The sequence below is a fragment of the Apodemus sylvaticus genome, chromosome 15 (genome assembly GCF_947179515.1).
Source record: "Apodemus sylvaticus chromosome 15, mApoSyl1.1, whole genome shotgun sequence".
Classification (NCBI taxonomy): domain Eukaryota; kingdom Metazoa; phylum Chordata; class Mammalia; order Rodentia; family Muridae; genus Apodemus; species Apodemus sylvaticus.
Genome location: NC_067486.1, coordinates 25,565,461 through 25,580,646, shown reverse-complemented (window position 1 = coordinate 25,580,646; position 15,186 = coordinate 25,565,461). Strand labels below are relative to the sequence as shown.

The 15,186-nt window shown below is 41.1% G+C and overlaps 1 protein-coding gene across 4 annotated transcripts in view; it reads left to right on the top strand.

Annotated features, from left to right (window-relative positions):
• The window catches only part of Robo1 (roundabout guidance receptor 1), a 399,556-nt gene that overhangs the window by 370,314 nt on the left and 14,056 nt on the right, over positions 1-15,186 (top strand). For all 4 annotated transcript variants that reach the window (XM_052158079.1, XM_052158077.1, XM_052158080.1 and 1 more), the window contains 2 exons: positions 9,128-9,534; positions 12,953-13,105. In XM_052158079.1, coding sequence (XP_052014039.1) covers positions 9,128-9,534; positions 12,953-13,105 — 560 coding nt within the window. The remainder of the gene's footprint in view (positions 1-9,127; positions 9,535-12,952; positions 13,106-15,186) is intronic.

The window sequence follows — 15,186 nt, the reverse complement described above, 5'->3', positions numbered from 1 at the left end:
TCCTGGCTCTCTGGCAAATTCACACCTTCTTTTCCTATTAATTGTTGTTACCAATATACATGTTCCTGAATACATAAATATACCCTGCTTAGTCTATAGAGCGTTACTTGTATGTGTATTTTCAGGGCTGACCGTTGGGTACTGAATAGATTGTCGCTGTGCTCTTCTCAGAGGAAGACTGTTTCCCCTGCTCTCAGCATTCTTTGGCTTCCTGTATTTCTTTTTGCGGGGTTGAGGCCTCTTCACCTTTCTCGATTCATGTTAGAATGAGTATTGGCGTCCTCCCTGTTCGGCTGTAGTGATGCTGCTTCCGGCATTCCTAGGAAACACAACCTCAGAGGAACTCTCTGCTCCTGTGGGCCCTGCATTCCTTCTGCCTGCTCTGAGAGCCCTGGATGAGGGAGCACCTGTCTGTTCTCACCTTGGCTCTCAGACTGATCCTGTGGCTACAGCTGCTTTGGCATCAATATCTGTTCCTCTATTTGAATTAAACACTCTGACAAAAGAACTCCCGAGCCTTTGGATTTCTCAGTGCTCTTTCCACACGACTTGATGAAAAGAACTGTTATAGTTGGGGAAATGCATTTAAATACCTGAACTACCAGGCAGTTTCATTATACCCAACCACTTGTGAGCTATCACGTTCAGTCCCTGAGGTGATATGAACGTGACTTCCTAGACATGCACAAGGTCAAAGAAGACACACTTTAAAGAAGTTAAGACCTCTTGTTACTTCTTTTGGTAACAAACATAGCTTTTATGTTTATTAATAGCATCAAGATCCACGTTTTGGCAATGAAGAAAATATAAAAGTACCAGTAGTCTATGTAGTCAGATAACCACGCTCAGAGGTTCAGTGGGGAGCCTGTACTTGAAAGAAGGAAAGGAAAGAGGAAATGGTGTTATTATTTTATAATCTCAAAATGTAAAACAAAAGATAGGCACACAGAGAAGAGCCCCATAAGCTGCTATCTCAGTGCATCTTGCTGTTGCACCAAAAGCTCCGTCCCTCCGTTAGCGTTATTGTGCGAGCTGCTGCTTCCATTGCAGTGTGCTTGCTACCCTGGTCGTCTTTAACACAGATACTTGTGTGGAATGTAACTTACATTTAGCCTGTCTCCCAGTGCTGGTGTTTGCATCCTGTCTGCCTTTTCAGGGAGTGAACGATGCTGGAGCCTCATCTGGAGTTAAATCCTGCATGCAGTCTCTCTCTTCTCTTCCCTCTGCCTGTTCAGAGCTGTGTCTGTCAAACAGATGTCTTCTGTTTCCTGTCGCCACGCCACTCCGATGTTGCAGCACTCATTAGAGATGGTTATGTCTCTACAGCTCTCATTTTATATCCAAGTAAACCCATATATCCAAGTGCCTGTTTTCCTCAAAGTTTTTACTGCCTCAGTATCACTCTGGCATGTTACGACAAGTCACTCGCAAGGCCCCAGTCTTAATGGGTCTTCCTCTGGTAGCCATTCCTCCATGACTGTGTTGTGTCGGAGTCACCTTCCACTGAGTGCTCTCTTGCTGTGCTCACCTCTTGATTAGTTGCTCCTGACTCGGCCAAGGCATGTTCATGGAGGTCAGACTGCTTAAAGACCTTTGGTGGATTCCCTTCCTCCTAGAAGTAGAGGCAAAATTCCCCAGGAAAAGCAGTCGGGACACCCTGTGACCTGTCCTTCCTGTTGTCACTGCCTGTGCTGTCATCAGGAAGTTTCTATCACTTCAGGCCTGAACTCTGTCCTTGCTCATGCCAACATCTTCACATTTTGTCAACCATCCTCCTAGAACATCCCTAAGTCCCCCTTTTTTGACCTAATACCTATGTGTCCTTCAGATTCAAGAGTGAATGTCAGATCCACTTTCTGTGCTATGTCAGTATGTCAGTATATAGACACTCTAGTCCCATACACTGTCTGTCCTGGGGCCTCTTTAGAACTGCACTATGCCTGAACCTGTGATTGTGTCTTCGGAGCTTGTTTGGACTATCGTGTCTATTTTATTCACCACAATTCATAATATAATCCTAAAGCTCATACCTACGTTGGTATCTAAAAAAAAACTTGTAAAATTTGGTCACCTGATGCAACAACCATTTTATAATGTTCACAAGACAGGGATTCTGGAAACATTCATGTGGCTACTCCTTCACAGTTCAGCTGCTGGGGCTGAAAGCTCTCCTGTCAAGTGACTTGGTTCTCAACCCACATCCATGATGTTCCAGGCCTCAGTGGCTCCTCCGCCTTGTCATTTACTCTCAGCTTCCCACATACCACATACCACTTCTCCGACACACTAGGCTTCTCATAGCATAGAGCCTCAGGAAATTGGTACTTCTTAGGTGGTAACTGGCTTCAAGTAAGGTGAAGAAAGTGGTCAGACCAAGCAAGAACTGGGGCATATCCTTAACCTCTGTGTGATGGTTTGCATATACTTGGCCCAGGGACTGGCCCTATTAGGTATGGCCTTGTTGGAGTAGAGTGTACTGTACAAGTGGGCTTAATACCCTCATCCTACCTGCCTGGAAGTTAGTCTTTCTTCCACTAGCAGCCTTCGGATGAAAATGGAGAACTCTCAGCTCTGCCTGCACCATGCCTGTCTAGATGCCGCCATGCTCCCACCTTGATGATAATAGACTGAACCTCTGAAGCTGTAAGCCAGCCCCATCCAAATGTTATCCTTTATAAGACTTGTCTTGGTCAAGGTATCTGTTCACAGCAGTAAAACCCTGTTACAGACCATGGGTCTGCTGCGGGATAACGAGGATTCTTTGGTCCAGGAAGACATAGGTCCGGTAAAAAGTGACAAACTCACATGACCACAGAGGTGGTTTGAAATCTGAATGTATTTTTTGGGTATCTCCCAAAGTCCAGTCAAGTTAACATCTCGAATTAAGCATCATATGCATCTGTAAAAGGCTAGCTAGGTTTTCTCGGGCAATACAGGGTGTTTACCCAAAGTCCAGGGTGCATGTGGTTAAACTGCTTCTTCAACTTGGTCTCAATGTCGTGCTGGCCTGGGAGCTGAAGGATGGTTCCTGTGTCTAGCCTCCTGGCGAAAATGGCAGCATTGTAGAGCTTGGGAAGCTGCCTGGCTCGAGCTGTCTTTCAAGAGTACTTTTGCCTAGTTTGCCTGTTGCATTTGTCTCTGTGCTATGCCCAGGGCCACTAGGGCCTATAGTGGCCCTCCGAGGCCCAGGGCAATCAGTTCCTTGTAGTACCTAGCCTCAGCCCAGGGCTGCTCTAGGCCCTGGGCAATCAGCTGGATCAGCTCTAGCCTGTAGCTCTCAGCTTGATGAATTAACTAACTCCTTCCTCCTCTGAGTCTCTCCCTAAGTAGAGAAAAACTACTGCCTCTCTGAGTAAAAAAAAAAAAAAAAAAAAAAAAAAAATCTATTGTCTCTCTCTAAGTCTAAATTGAGTCTTCCTGAGTATTAAGTATATACTGTATCCTGAATCCACCTGGATAAGCTAAGAAAGTGTTTTGCTCAAGGACTCCCTGGGTGGGGCCTGTAACACAAAAGGCAGTTCCTCATAAACTTCCCTTGCTATTCAGGTGGGCCTGAGCAGAGACAGCCTATCTGCATAACAAACAAAATCAAGAGGGACTGGATTAACTTGTAGGGGAAAGTAGCTATGGAACTAGCTCAAATGTAAATTCCTTCTACCTTGCTCAATACTCATGTGTATGGCAGGGACTTCATAAGATTTTTCAGATGTAAATATCCTTAGCCTTGGCTAGTGTTTGGAATACACCTGCCCTGAAAGGCAGTGACCAAACCAAACACCAAAAAAAGAACTTGTGACTGGAATTTCTGGAATGCCTTTTCTACCATAATAACATAAGTGGTTGGAGCAAAGCAAAGCAGAATTTTTGGCTACACGATGGATTCTTACATATCTATACTTGCTTGGTTATACCATGTCCCAGCTTTAAGGAAGTAGGAGAGTTTAGGAAATTGCCAAGTTAGATTTTCAGCTTCTAAATATATAGAGAGGTCCATTATTCCCAGGAGACATTTTTTTTCCCGCCTCTGTCTGTAAAATATCATGTTTACAGACTTCCCTGGGCCACCGCGGCAAAACCCTAACTAAGATGCTCTGCTATATTGTATTGTTTGAAGAACTTGCATGGCCTATCCAAAAGATTAAAAGATTAAAGATTAAAATCCTTTTTGTGATGAGAGAATAACCAACTTTCATTTTAGAATATCATTTGGAGTAGGGGGAATTATTATGACACATTGAAAAATACCATCAAAAATATACACATACTTAACTTATATTTATTGTCTATGATTTAAAATCATTATGTCTAAAACATAAGTGGTTCCCTCTAATTTTTTTTATTAAAATCATTATGTCCAAAACATAAGTGGTTCCCTCTAATTTTTTTACCGATAATGTTTTCATTGATTTAAATATCTAGCACATTTATCATAATAGGTATAGTAAATGTTAAAATACATATATCAGATAATTTTATATCTATTGTTTAGTGGCATATATTAAATACTATGAAATATATTTAAGAAGAGTTTAGGAGTCAAACCATTATAACGCCATGACATTTAGTAAGAATGTAAAAGCTTACATTGTTGGGCTAGGGAGATAGTTTAATGGGTAAAGTTCTTGCAAACATGAGGATGTAACTTTTATCTGCAGAATCTATGTAAAAATAAGCTAAGTATGGTGGCTTCTTTTTGTTATCGTAACCCTGTAGAGCAGTGGTTTTCAAGACCCCTTTGGAGTGTAGAGTGTAGACTGACCCTTTCCCAGGGGCCACCTAAGGGGCCACCATCTTAAAACCCAGATATTTACATTATGATTCATAACAGTAGCAAAATTACAGTTTTGAAGCAGACACAGAAATAGTTTTATGATTCGGGGTCATCACAACATGAGAAACTGTATTAAAGGGTCCCAGAAATTAGGGAGGTCACAAACCATGGCTGTAGAAGCTGACTAAAGCTGATTCCTGGCCAATATAGCCTTTTTTGATGAACTGCAGACCAGTAAGAGACTCTCATAAACGGAGGTAGATGATACCTGAGGAATGATACCCAAGATTGTCATCTGGCCTCAATAAATACATGCACATGCGCTCACACAGATACACACACACACACACACACACACACACACACACACTTACACACACTCACGTATGCATGCACTCATGATTGTGCCAACCTTGAATTATAAATATTTTAATTTCTCCAGTGAATTACCAAGATACTCCACTTATATCTAAAAGTAAGTAAAGTAGCTGATTTATACAGTAGGAAACTCCATTTTTTTTTAAGTCAGTTATAATAAAAACAATGTGATTTAACTTTGTTCACATCTGCTGTTTCAAAACATTGGGTGATGTTGCCTGGATAAGAGTTAATATTTAGCAAAAATGTGCTGAATGATGAAAATAATGTTCACATATGGGCTAGGAAATTTACTTGTATTTTTTTATATAAACAGCTTGAATTTGGTGGTATTGGGAGGAAAAGAAATTCAAATGACAAAGCAAAATTAAATGTTCTCTTTACAAATACTCAGGAGGAGAGAATTAGTTACACAGAACATGTAATCTATAGTGTTTGGAAAAAAATCTCAAAGGTTTTCCATTTTGAGTCTCAGTTGGTAAGTGCAGTGCGGTATGGTATGGTAAGCTATAGGAACACCACTTTCCTAAATTAATGGAATCCCTCCCCTTCCCCTGGAGCATATTTACGGGGGCCTCACTTTTGCAACAGCCTAGAGTGCTATGCGTTACACACATACACTTTTATATTATTTCACCAGGCATTGAAACCCCTAAGGGGGAGGATCTAGAGAACTGAGGTTCATTTGTGACAGGCCCAACTCAGTGCAGAGTCCCGAAATAGCTTTTTGTTTTCCAGTAGAATATATTACATATTTCAAACTGCACATGTTTATCACACATTCCCTGGGCTGGCCTTATTTACAGATGGTTTGGAAATAAATATTGCTGCCTTTTCTCAGAATTTGCATGGTTTGTAGCTAAAAAGCAGCCCTTGTTTAACAGGAAGGTATTTCCGATCTCTGGAATGCGAGTTCTTCGAGCACAAAACAATATCGACATGCTTTCACACTGGAGTCAGCTGTTCCACAGCCGTTTATTGATGGTTGGAAGAGTCCCATTTGTGCTAAAAACCCAAACATGTCTTTAAAGAGAGACAAAAGTCGCCTGTGCTGCTGGCTGCGCATGCTGACAAAGGCTGTAAATCAACATTTAAGTATACTATTTTATTGCACTCCTTAAAGAGTGGCTTTTCTCCTATGTGTATAACACATTCCGCATTGAAGCAATTATCCATTTTAATCTTTTAAGTAACTTCAGCTTTGGCACAGTTTTCATATTTCTTCTAATGCCACACACAAAGATAAATTAAACCCACCCAGAAATGAGAACTAATCCCCTATATTATGGGACTGTGTGTATGTGTGTGTGTGTGTGTGTGTGTGTGTGTGTGTTTGTATATGCATACATATATATAGTTATACAAATATGCAAAAACATGCTTACTTTATGTAGTAGTATGTACTTATATGCAGATAACTCTTCGATTTATTTGTTAATTTTCATTTCTTAATAATTTTCTTTACATATCCATTTATAAAATGTCTCTTTATATCTTGGCCTATATAAAAAATAGTAGGTGGGGAGGGGAGCTGTTACCATTCTAGAAGGAAATATGATTTGGTTTAAATTCTGAACTTACATATAAGAACTTTGCAGCCTTTGAATTTTAGTATAGTTCTGTGTAAAATGCTGACTTTAAAAAAAAAACCAGCAAGTTACAAGAATTAATTAGCACTGTAAAAGATGGCTAGCCAGGGTCTCAATGAGTTGAGGGTGATGTTTCAAAATGATTTCTTTCATAGTTTTCAATTTTTAGTAATAAAAGAAGTTTATTTGAAGTGTCTCCATTTATTGGGATCAAAAGTAAAAAATAGCTTACTTCAAAGAACTGCCAGGCCACCCTATAAATGGTGCTATGTGAACTTACTTTTCCCTCTTTATAGTAGACCTGGATGGTTTTGACCACCTCCCGTGTAGCCGCTTCGTCTCCTCACGTTTTGTTTCTGACCAGGCACTGTCCGTTTAAAACCTCGACCATGCATTCCCAGACATCTTGGCAGAGCGCTGAGTCTCTGCTACTATTCTCCTCTTTTGTCCTGCTGCCACTTCCGGTCCTAGGGAAAGGAGAGCGAACAGCAGCAGCAAATACAATGTGGTCTCTAGACGCTGCTCTAATGCATCTTACTCAATGAGTAGCGTCGAGACGAAGAAGAAGTGGGTGTTGAGTGTTCCGGCACCAACTCACCTCGCCAATGAGATCTTTGCTCTTAGCATTTCTAAAGACATCTGTAGACTTTAACCAGTTTGGCCACATCTTTGTGTGAGTTGCATGCTCTCTCCTCGCCCCGACCTCCACACACACATTGTGGAGTTATCAGGTGATCTGCCAGATCCTAATGGCGGCTACCTTCTTACTCGGCTGGGCAGAACTAATGGTCTTTTCTTCCGAAGAGTGTAGAACTGATGACTGCTCGGCTGGATCGTTTAACCTGACATTCGTCATTGCATTGTCTCTTTTACCTGCCTTGGTCACTAACCAGGACTACTCCGTGAAGAGGCCGCCTCTTTTCTTTTGTATGAAAGGGCTCCAATTCAATAGCCATGCATTCTCTTCATTCTTCTTCAATGGGAACACTTTCTTTGCACAGTGCTGCTTTCCGTGAAAGTGCAGAGGAACTCAGCCATCCGACGGAGTTCTTCAAGACTGTGGACAAGTGGCTAGCACCCATTGTTTATGATGTCTGAGTGTGGTTTCTTAGTATTTTCTTTATGTTTTGATTCATAACAAATTCTTGGACATTAGAATAAAGATCTTACTGAAAAGTCAAGTAGATAGAGACATAGAAGCCCGCCCTGCTGAGCCCCAGTACTGAAGGACAGCAATCCAGCTAAGCAGGATGAGCAGATAGGTAATGTGACAGTAAGAAACACTGGGGTTTAAAAAGAGTTCATAACCTTTAGTGGAACTTGTAAGTGATTAAATCAGAGAAAATTGTTCTTGGATCTCATAGCTTTTCTTAATAGAATAAAGTCTAAAAGCAATTATCACATATGCTGAATATGTATTTTTTTTAATTGTATGACATTTTGCTGAATGTTGTCAAGATGAATGACTCCATTTGCTCTGAATAGTAGAAAGAGCAATGAAGAAAAGGGAAGAAAAAAATGTGTGTGGAACAAGCTGTTTCAGGATTAAATAAAGTCTCTTGCCAATAATAATGATGATGATGACAATGATGATGATGATGAACTTAGAAAATTAGTAACTCTTCAGGAAAAATATAATATGCTCCCCAAATAAGAGTGATCCTCGCCTTTTGTGTGTGTGTGTGTGTGTGTGTGTGTGTGTGTGTGTGTAAGACAGGGTTTCTCTGTGTAGCCCTGGCTGTCCTGGAACTCACTTTGTAGACCAGGCTGGCCTTGAACTCAGAAATTCGTGCTGGGATTAAAGGCATGCACCACCACTGCCTGGCTGATCCTTGCCTTTTAAGTGAACATAATGGAATGAACAAGCATGAAAATTATTAGATAACTAAGTATCTTTATTTTGACTTGAAAAAAAAGTCACCAGATATGACTGTTAGTGTTGACAACAGACAGAAACTAGAACCACCTGGGTGACAGACCTGTCGGGGCTAATCTTGATTGCATTAATCAAGGTGGAAAGGCTCACGCACTATGGGCGGAGTCATTCCCTGGCTATGACCCTGGAGCAGGTGAGCTGCATTCACCCTTTGCCCTCTGCTTTCTGATTGAGGATGCGGGTTTTGCCAGTAACCATAAGCTTCCGTCTGCTACCTGACTTCCCTGTCAGGTGAAGTGTAGCTTTGAGCGGTGAGTGGGAAGAAACCCTCTCTCCCTTCTGTCATTCATGTCGGAGGATTTTATCACAGTGACAAGAAGAGAAAGTAAGATGCTCGGGGAGGCTAGGAGAGCTGCTGTTTGTGGCTGTAAGCTTCAATTTGCCGATTAATTATTCATTGTCTTGTTTCTTAAGTGGTGAGCTGAGCCTTCCTCCTTCCTCCTCTTCCCACAGGCGGCAGCCCGTGAGTCCTCCTCCGCCACCACGGCCAATTTCCCCACCTCATACTTACGGCTACATTTCAGGACCCCTGGTCTCAGATATGGATACGGACGCCCCAGAAGAGGAGGAGGACGAAGCTGACATGGAAGTTGCCAAAATGCAGACCCGGAGGCTGTTGTTGCGTGGGCTCGAGCAGACCCCGGCATCCAGTGTCGGGGACCTTGAGAGCTCCGTCACTGGGTCCATGATCAATGGCTGGGGCTCAGCCTCAGAAGAGGACAACATCTCCAGTGGGCGCTCCAGTGTCAGTTCATCGGATGGTTCCTTCTTCACTGACGCTGATTTTGCCCAGGCGGTTGCTGCAGCCGCGGAGTACGCCGGCCTGAAAGTGGCTCGCCGCCAAATGCAAGATGCCGCAGGTGAGTCCTGCACACCCTTCGCCAAGAACTGCGCGCCTCACTCACTAACCTTGCCGGTCAGTGGTTCCTGGGTGAAATAATCCTCCAGCTTTTTTTACTGCCTGTGGAAAACAAATTCATATGACTTGGTTTGGGTTGTTTGTTTGTTTTAGTTTTTGGAGACTGTTTCTCTGTATAGCCACTCTGTAGACCAGGCTGGCCTCGAACTCAGAAATCCACCTGCCTCTGCCTCCCAAGTGCTGGGATTAAAGGCATGTGCCACCACTGCCCGGCTTGGTTTGATTCTTTGTTAACAAAGACTTTTAAGATTATTTATTTTACTTTTATTTTGTAAACTCCATATAAGCTGACCATAATGTTATTGATGATAATCGTAGTAAATGTATACATATATTTACAAGTGTGTTTACTTATATTTCTGCATATACGCACATGTTATTCCTTTAAGTTTTAATTACATCCAACAAAATGAACTTTGTGCTACTATGTACATGTTTTAAATGGTTTTAATGCAGAAAGTCACTAAAATGCACTTCATTTGGATAGTTCTATTCGATTAACATTTCTGTAAGGTATATAAGAAAATACCCGGTTAGAACACTAATACCATCTCCTTAACCTCCTATTAGTCACTGGGATCACGACCCCTGATGGAGACTCCATCAGAGAGAAAGGTTGTGCTTTGACCCAGTGATGAAGGCAGGGAAGGCAGAGGCGCTCAGATCCTCGCAGGTGCGTGTGTCTGTCTGTGGCTGCGCACATTGTAGTACAGATGAGGGCTGCAAACCCGCTAAGAGCAGCAAGGGTTAAACCTCCTCCAAAGGCCTGGTTCTGAGGACCCTCGTCTGCCACCCAGACCCCAGTTTACAAAGGCTCCACAGTCAGAGCAGAACTAACACTCCATATGAAAGTCTGTGGAGGGACAGTGAAACCGAACTTTTTGCTTCGTATCAGCTTAACTGAAGAGATGTTTGAAATACGCATACATCTTCAAGCATAAATGTTTCATATTTTTAATCTAAAAGTTGAAAGAGCGAGTTAATATAAATGCATATTACTTTTCCTCGTTTCCAACCCCTTTCTTTGCTGGCGCCTAGTGTAATGAATGTACTTATTTTTAAATCGTTTTTTACTTAATTCTTCCTCTCTGCCCTGACTTAGAGAGGAAATAGCGTGAAAGAGAAAATAATTGAATTTCCAACAAACATTGTATGGTCTTTTTGTGGAATGAATCTGTATATGTGGGTATATATTATTGCATGTGTGTATGTATTATGTATATGTGCATGCACGTGCGCACACTTGTGGTGTGTAGACTTGTGTCTGTCTAAATTTCTGGTAGCCAAGAAAATACCGATAGTTAAGGAAAACAATATGGCCAAGAGAAAGGGAACATAATCCAGGAAAGGAAAAGATCAGCAGCAGGAGTCAAAACTGCTGCCTGTGTTAGTTTTCATAGTTTAGGAACTGACACATTGGTAGCTTCCGTTGCTTACTTAAGATACTGTATTGCTCATTATAGTTTATCAGTGTAGAATAGAGTCAGATAGTTCAGTTACAACACAAGGCCACCTCACTACATTATTCATCGTGTGGAAAAAGATATCTAATATTTATCAACACATTAGCACACAATATGTATTTACTTCAGTCCTATGTTTTATAAAATTCAGCCAAAGCAATTCTTTTTCCCAGTGGTAGCTGAATGTAGTAATACATGCAAAACTAATTATCTTTATTAATGAATAAATAACATATATATGCTTTACCTTAGTTTCTAATCCTCTATAAAAAAAAATAAGTACATGAAATTAAGCAGCTCAAACCACTATTATCAGATTGCATTAATGGCACGTTTCAGCTCATTAAGTCAACGAAACATAGGAATAACGTTGAAAATTCATCTGTAACCGACCTTGTGCCTAGGGGCCTGTGAGTACTAGATGGCCTTATACAATAGAATGAATGATGGTTTCCATCCCAGCCCTAATTCTCTGTATTCATGGATATGTAACTTTAATTGTAATAGTCTCCATCATAGCTAAAGAGAGTTGGGTTTAATATTTTATTGTATTGTAATTTCGTGGCACTTCTGGTTTCATTTGGCTCATAATTATAATGAACTAAACATGCGCTGGCCTCTGCCTATTACAGTATTTTTTTCAAGAAATGGCGGTGGTGCTTATCACGTAACTTGGAGCTAATATGAATGGATAACCCAAATCCCCATTGCTTCTCACTTGGCTGCATTAATGTCCATTACTTAATGTGCCTAGGTTAGCACTTTTAAATGTGTCAGGTTCAATGTGTGTGCCTTCTCCTGTTTATAGCCAGAGGACATGCCTGATTCCCAAGACTGTCTAAAGTTCTCTTGTGGTTCAATGGAAAACAGTAGATTTGGGGATGGAATTTCTAGCAACCAAAATACTGTAGGTCAGCATAGCATGGAAAGCCTTCCAGTCCCATTTTCGATGAAACAAGTTGTGCCTTGATGTTATAATGTATCATCTCCAGAAGGGTCAGGGAAGTCAATGATACTGAAATGTGCTGTGTCCGCTTAGTAAATTAAATTTTTACTACTACCCGGCAATGCTGTCTCTTCAAAAATAACCATCTGTAACATGCCAGAGTCATGGGGCCAGTGAATATTGAGGATTGACAAATATCTTGAGGCAGAAAAGACACAGAAGCACCGTCAGGCAAGACTATGTATGTGAGCTAGATCAACTTCAGAGTTGTTCCAAAGAAAGTGCCCAAGAACGTTATTAAGTTATTAGGGTTCTACCTTCAAAGGATACCATAAACAGAGTTAATTGAAATAAGGGTGTAACTAATCCAGGTCATTTTTACAACATGGATTTGTTAAGGAGTCTGATTCTTCCTCATCAGAAAGCAGCGAGCACTGAGTGTATGATACAAAAAATAATAGCAGTCTTATTTTAAGAACATTTTAGTGATGATAGCTGGAAAACCTACTTACACTATTCTCCTTCAATAAAGAGGATTGTGAACTTCAGCAGAATAAAAGTCCTGAGGTTTTTACCAAAAGAAAAAGACAATGGCTGTTTTCAGAGTGTTTTCTCCAGTTAGCATCAATAGGAGGAGAGGGGAGCCCATTATTTGGTGGGTGTTAAGTGTTTTAAAATTAGAAATTGTTTCTAGCTTGAGTGTTGTGCTCTGGCTGTTCCTGTGACATTAAAATTCATTGATGAACTATGTGTACCCCTTGGTTCATGAATGGGGGGGACTGGGTCGGATGGAGGGGCATATACTTGGAGGCAGGGGGTGGGAGAAGGGGTTGGGGGTTTTGGGGGATGGGGGAAACCGGGAAAGGTTTTAGCATGTGAAATGTAAATGAAGAATATGTTCAATAAAAAAAAAAAATTCATTGATGAGTCTGCCTCTCTTTCCTCCTCAGGCCGCCGCCACTTCCATGCCTCTCAGTGCCCTAGGCCCACGAGTCCCGTGTCTACAGACAGCAACATGAGTGCAGCTGTAATCCAGAAAGCCAGACCCACCAAGAAACAAAAACACCAGCCAGGACATCTGCGCAGAGAGGCCTACACAGATGGTAAGTCCGTTGAAACCAGAGGCTCGCCTGTTTCCCTGACGTCTCTGGCCAGTGAATGTGTTCACTGGCATTAGAAATCACATTAACATTCACGAAGAGTAGCCTTATATTGCTTACAGGAGTGGAATTCTTCCACATCTTGGCAGACTTTGCAGTCTGCTAACAGCTGGTTATTTAAGAAATTAAATCAGTATTTTTTTTTAGTATATTTTGTAGTGTCACACCATGGCCATGACTGTGGTTGATGTGATAGCGTTGGATTAACCTTTGTCAGGTGCACTGATCAAATCTCCAGGATATCTCTACTTCCTTCCTTCCATCTTTTAAAAATAATTCTGCTCTGAACCAAAGGACAATAAAGGTCCTGGGATTTTTTATTTTATTTTATTTTATTTATTTATTTTTGCAACCACAGTGGTTTTACAGGTAGTTTGTGTGCAAAAGGCGCTTCCGACCCCCTTCTTGGTGCACTATGGACCCTTGTGATGAGGGAGCACTTGTGTTCTCAAGGGGGCAGAGGGAGATAAGACAAACATTGTGATGTTGTCTAGAGAAAGCCTTTAATGAAAGTGCCTCGGGTGGCCCAGCATTTATTAAAGCAGCACCGCCTTTTCATTTTATAAAACAACCCTTCGGGCTTTATTGGAAATTCACGTAAGATAAATTCTCTCAGACTCACCCATCTTGTCAAGTTTTCTGAGTTTGTGAAAGGGGTGGGGGAAAAACGGTGTCCCAGGCAGTTTCTCCACATTCGGTGTGTCTGCTGCCACAATCTGATTAGGACTTTCCTTACCAAGGCAGCAGTTTCTCATAAAGGCGATCATTTGCTATTATCATCTGAAAGCTTAATATTATAGATCCTTATCCAAGGTTATGGAGAGAGGGGATTTTGGAGGTACTATTCCCCTGTGAGTCTTGCTACTTGACAGAAAAATTTAATACAAACTCACAGCAGGATGAACACAAGTAATTTTGCGAGGAACGGTTGTCCACACCGTTATCTGAGGTTTATTCTGAGTATTTTCCCTCACCAGCATCTATCTGATATTACCCTACATTAAATGGTGGCATGACACAGCACACCTGGGCCTCCTGGCTCCTGCCCAGGACTCCTTTGTCAGGGAAACTGAGCTGTCAGAACATTATCTGATTTTGAAGGGTTATTACAGAGGCCCCGAGAATGCTTGCCTCTGTGACGGGACAAACACTAGGTGTAAATCCTCAAACTATACAGGCAATCTTACATTTATGGGACCCCTGTAATGGCATTTTACAAGTTTTATTGCTGTTTTATCAATGTTTATTATCTAGAAGACAGGGGTCTTCACTGGAAGGCTGCTCGAACGTCAAGCTTGGATGTAAACACATCTAAATTGAACGCGTATGGAAGAATCTGGCTTAAAACTTTGTGTAGATATTTCCACGTCTTATTTATGTGTATTTAGAGAGGAGTCTGGCCATGCCTTCAAGCTTTAAGCAGTGAAGGCTTTGCAAGGGTAAGGAGCACAGGATCATACTTATGTGCCATGCCACTCTCAAGAATTATAAGCTACATCTGTGCCCTGCATCCTATAGGACTTGTTCTGTTGTATTTAAAAACTAAGTGTGAATAGCAACTAATCGTCCAATCAAAAGAATTAAATTGAATGAGAAAGCACTCGAATTATTTTTTTTTTTTCATTTAATTTCAGGACTACCAAAGAATGATAGTAAAACACAGGTTTAAAGCTAAAAAGTTAATGTGAAATAGTACTTGGATTGTGAATAGCTCATTTCACAAAAGTAGTTATGCAAATTATCGGTGCTTAACCCAGTGCAAAAGATAATAACAGTTTTCTGTAATGAAAATAAATAATGGAGAAATAAATAAAGCTGGTTTTAAATTATAGCTTTATCTTTCCCTTCAAGAGCAAACTATCCTGCCTTAAATTATGATTACTAGACTGTTTTGCTGACTCACTTCCGGATATTTCTTTGAAAAAGCTGCATATTATTTACACCTCCTAAGATGGATATTAATTATTTAGAACCACAAAATTCAGATCTTTCTTAACACACCAATCAAAGGAAATACAGACTCT